Source organism: Atta cephalotes (genome assembly GCF_000143395.1).
Source record: "Atta cephalotes unplaced genomic scaffold scaffold00051, whole genome shotgun sequence".
NCBI classification, from domain to species: domain Eukaryota; kingdom Metazoa; phylum Arthropoda; class Insecta; order Hymenoptera; family Formicidae; genus Atta; species Atta cephalotes.
Window position 1 is genome coordinate 1,470,654 of NW_012130115.1, and position 4,288 is coordinate 1,474,941.

At 39.5% G+C, this 4,288-nt stretch overlaps 1 protein-coding gene across 1 annotated transcript; it reads right to left on the reverse strand.

The window, feature by feature from the left end:
• Positions 1 to 357: 357 nt before the first annotated feature.
• LOC105622990 lies at positions 358 to 3,007 on the reverse strand. Its single transcript, XM_012204392.1, is given in 6 exon segments — positions 358 to 580; positions 664 to 734; positions 1,452 to 1,634; positions 2,141 to 2,357; positions 2,457 to 2,762; positions 2,871 to 3,007. Coding segments are annotated over 6 exon segments (1,137 nt in total).
• Between the last annotated feature and the right edge of the window lie 1,281 nt (positions 3,008 to 4,288).

Genomic DNA, 4,288 nt, shown 5'->3' on the forward strand with positions numbered 1-4,288 from the left:
TCGTAGTTCAATAAATTGTGAAAAACGAAATATATAATGAATTTTTATAATTAAGATGCAATTTGCATGCGCTAGATTACGGTATCTACCGGTGAGATCGCGAACCCGCATGTCGTCCGACGCGAACAATTTCTCGCAAATGTGGTACCGCGTCGCGTTACGATACGCTTCCCATTGTTCTTTCGACAACGTTTTTATGACAAGTTAGAGGATATGATATTTTTCGATGCGCCAAATCGTTGAGTTGTCGCGCGAACCATGCTATATAATCTTCATCGCGATGAAACTGATATGACGATAATGTATCGTATCGTCATCGTATAAGCAATGCACGTAATCCTATATTAATATCTCGTACTATTGATACGTATACGGTGACGCATCTTCCTTATCGGGTTTTATTTTCTGTAGAACACACTCCAAGTCAATGTAAATGATGAATGGGATGCGCTCCTTATTGCAATGATTCCCAAATTCAAGCCACTTATCGTCCACGCTCGGCAATCTGCTCGCGTTGATCTTCTGGCAGTCCATTGCGTGCGACTGTAATTTTTCGTTCGTACTAAAGTAATGAAGGCACCTGTAAATAATAGAGAAATCATTTTTCACTATTTCTTTTTTCACTATTTCTGTTTTTTTATTGATTTTTCTTATTATACTTACCGATCGCAGAAAAATTTCTTGTTCTTTTTTCCACTAATCTATGAGCTCACGAGACGGGATAGATTTTTTATCTAAAATGATGTGTTTTTCCTTCTTGTCACTAGTTAGCCGCAGAGAAAGGACTTGTTCATTTTCGATGTCATACACACTGATCGGCACAGCGTTTAAACATTCAAATTTAAAAATGTCTTTTAAAGTTATTGGAAATTCGATACCTGTGAAACTTAACACTGTCGTATAATGTGGATACGATGACTCTCGCTTCGTATACTTTTCTAAGTACAGAGCGGCGACCACCGATCACGCGAAGCACGCATTGTCCGTACGCACACTGATCACCGCTTGTTTCGTCGCTATTTCCCGCGGTACTTCGATGTGACATCCCGCGCGGGATTTAATTTGTTCACGTTTACTATCAAATTGAGAATGCCCACCCGCTGTCGCGTTCCTGGAACTCTTCGAGCGATGCTAGGATAGGATGCTTGATGATGTGCTGCTCATACCACTCGCGTAAATCGGTATATCTCACTGTTCTTTGTAATTATGCTCTTATTAGCACGTTTATCTTTCGTCGCGAACTCACTGTTAATCGCGGTGTTTACTTTTACACTACCGTGTCTTTCTATAGCGTCTCGCACTCGCTCTAGAACTACATTGCCAACGTCTTCCAAAGACCGTCGCGGCGATGTGATTAGTGTTTATCATCACACCTGTCAATATATAATTCTCGAACGCGGCGTTTCGTCAGACGAGAGATCTTTCGTTGCATACTCGACACCAATATGTACGAAACGTTGCTCCAATTGCAACTTTGCATCCGCAAGTCGCGCGATCCTCGCCACCGCGGATTGTCTGTGTTCAACAGTGAGACGCAGACACTTGGCACAACAAAGTTCTTTGAGGCCGCTCGATGCACTCGTCGCAGCCATGCAAAGCGTGGCTCTCCAGAGTAATGATCTGGCCGCACTGCTCTAGCAATTCGCGTTCCATATCCATATTCATGATTTTCCATGTCTTTTCACAGTCTTTAGATCACGTCGCACTCTTCCACAGAGCACTTGCACGTGATTCGTTCACATACGTTGCAGCATCATGATATACCTAGAATGTCATAACGTTCTATTGTAACATGTTTTCATTATGTTCGTTTGCGATAGTGCATTGTTCACACGCAAAGCATTGATTGTCGCATCTATCGAAAAACAGTTTTAGCACAAAATCGCGATCACGAAACTCTATCCATATATTGTCAATAATCAGCAGTTCGACACACTTTTCATTACCCGCGGAAATCTTAATGCACATGCACCAATCTTGACTCTTTTTCGATTTTCTTCGCCCAATAATAATCTTTCTTTATTACATTGACATTTCTATTCCGCCAATGTCTCTTTTCATACTCATCGTTCTCATAACATTTGTCTCATAATCGTACACTTTCTGTTGAGTAAAGATCAGTCAGAAACGAGCTTATTACTCTTTGATAACTGTTCCATTGTTTTTCATCATCTAATTTTCGATCGCATAGGAATTGCATCGGCGATATTCGCACACCTATGTCTCTTTTTTGCGGATTACCGAGAACATACAATACATCATTTACATTACAGTCTTCCCACATATTTTCCAGTAGCGTCTCACTTACAATACTGTTCACAATAGTTTTTTTCAATGTGTGCAGAATGGGGCACATGCTGCACGAGAATATACTGTACAAAGATCCTCTGCAATTCGTACACGACCTGCCATCTAGCCTACCGAAAGAACCGGTCTCATGCTCCCTGATATATTACATTCCTATATCGTTAATGTCAGCTATACGAATCATGCATACAATTAAAGTACCACTCGTTGTATAATAATCGTGGATCACACAGTGCTTAGTACGAGCGTTCAACGTACGGATTTCTGGAGTCAACACGAATTTTTCTACGCGATTGATTTCATACTCGTTCACTAACATAACTAGTATCATTGAATAGCATTTCTTCGGCGGAATCTTAATCTTTATCTCTTCAAAATCTACTTTCTTCGAACACTTCGTCTCTGATATTCGCGAACTGTTCCGGATCCACGTTTCTAATACTCGACTACGTTGGCTATATACTCAACGTTCATAATACACGATAGTGTTAGCCATACTTTTTCTATTATTCTTATTGTCAATAACTGAAATGACCGATTCGTTCGTGTTCCAGGATACCAACTGTGAAACTGAGTGCTTATAACCCATTATATTTTCATTTGTGACTTCTTTGTCCTTTTGCCTATTGGGCCACACTTTCTTTAAAAGTAGATAAGACAACATCGCGAGCGGTTCTGGTTTATATTTTTCACATTTCATTATGTTTATATAAACAGCACCAACGCTTCTTTTAATGCGTGGCGACATGTGACACCGATCTTTTTTTCATTCAATCGTAAATTTTAGTTGCGAGCGATAAGACATGGATCGAATAAAAGAATATACGTCGAAAATCGGTTGAATGCAAGGGGTACCGTTCCTTGTCACCAGGTCCACCAAGTCCACTATCATCGAGGAAAAAAGCGAGATATTGGGAATATCCTGGTGAAAAAGCATCAAAATCGCCAACGTGTTCCTCATCATCATCATCATCAAAATATAAGTCATAAGGTATCGCAGATACTTACTTAGATTTACTTAGATTTAGAGTGATTAGTGCATTTTATTTTCTAATGCATTTTATTTTCGCCTGAAAAAGTGAATAGTAATCAAAAAAAAATTTTCTCTTTTTCTAGAAAGCGCTGCTAGCGATGTTCGAGCTACCGATTGCACTCGAATGCTGTCGATCGCGAAAAAAATATAATAAAAAATGAGAAAAAAATCTGTGTAATAAGTGTAATGTGAATAAAAAATTTTTTGATTGCATTACTATTATGTATTTTCTTTTACTCCTCATCTTTTTTGTCTCGACGCGTTAATAAAAAACGTGAACTCTTGTTATCTATGTCTGTTGTTATCTATCTTATTATTTATGACATATATTTTTGAAGAGGAATGACGACGGGTGGCGGCGGCGGCCGAAAAAAATAGCGGTCATGTCATGTTTACGTAAAACACTCAACCGGGGTCCTGTGCTTACATCGATAGCGCCGGGCCCTTCCTGCGCCTTCCTCCTCCTCGCGCCTACGAGTAGCCCCCGCGCTCCCCTCTAGCCCCATAAATTAGAACCCATTCTACTTTATTACTAATACTAACGTTAACATAAAGTACAAAAAAAAGAATTTATTTATTAAATCAATTCAGCTCTGTTACAAGAAATATGAACCGTACTTGCCCGTACTTTCCTATTTTCCTCTTCTCTTTCCAGAGAAAAAAAATCAGTTGCACAGCCATAAATAATAGAAAATAAATAAATAATAAAGTAAGATTCCAATGGTCTCCAATGCGCCTAACCCGCCACGGACGTGATGTCAAGGCGAGAAAAAAGCGAAAGGTCATAAATTATATCTGCATTCATCTCCGCTGCTTGTACCTTTCCTCCCCCCTCTCCGGCAAAAAAAAATGTCTCAGAAACGATTTTCCTCGATTTCTTTCATCTCCATTTTGTTAGAACTTTACATTTTCACTCTCTCTCTCTCTCTCTNTCTNTCTCTCGCGTCT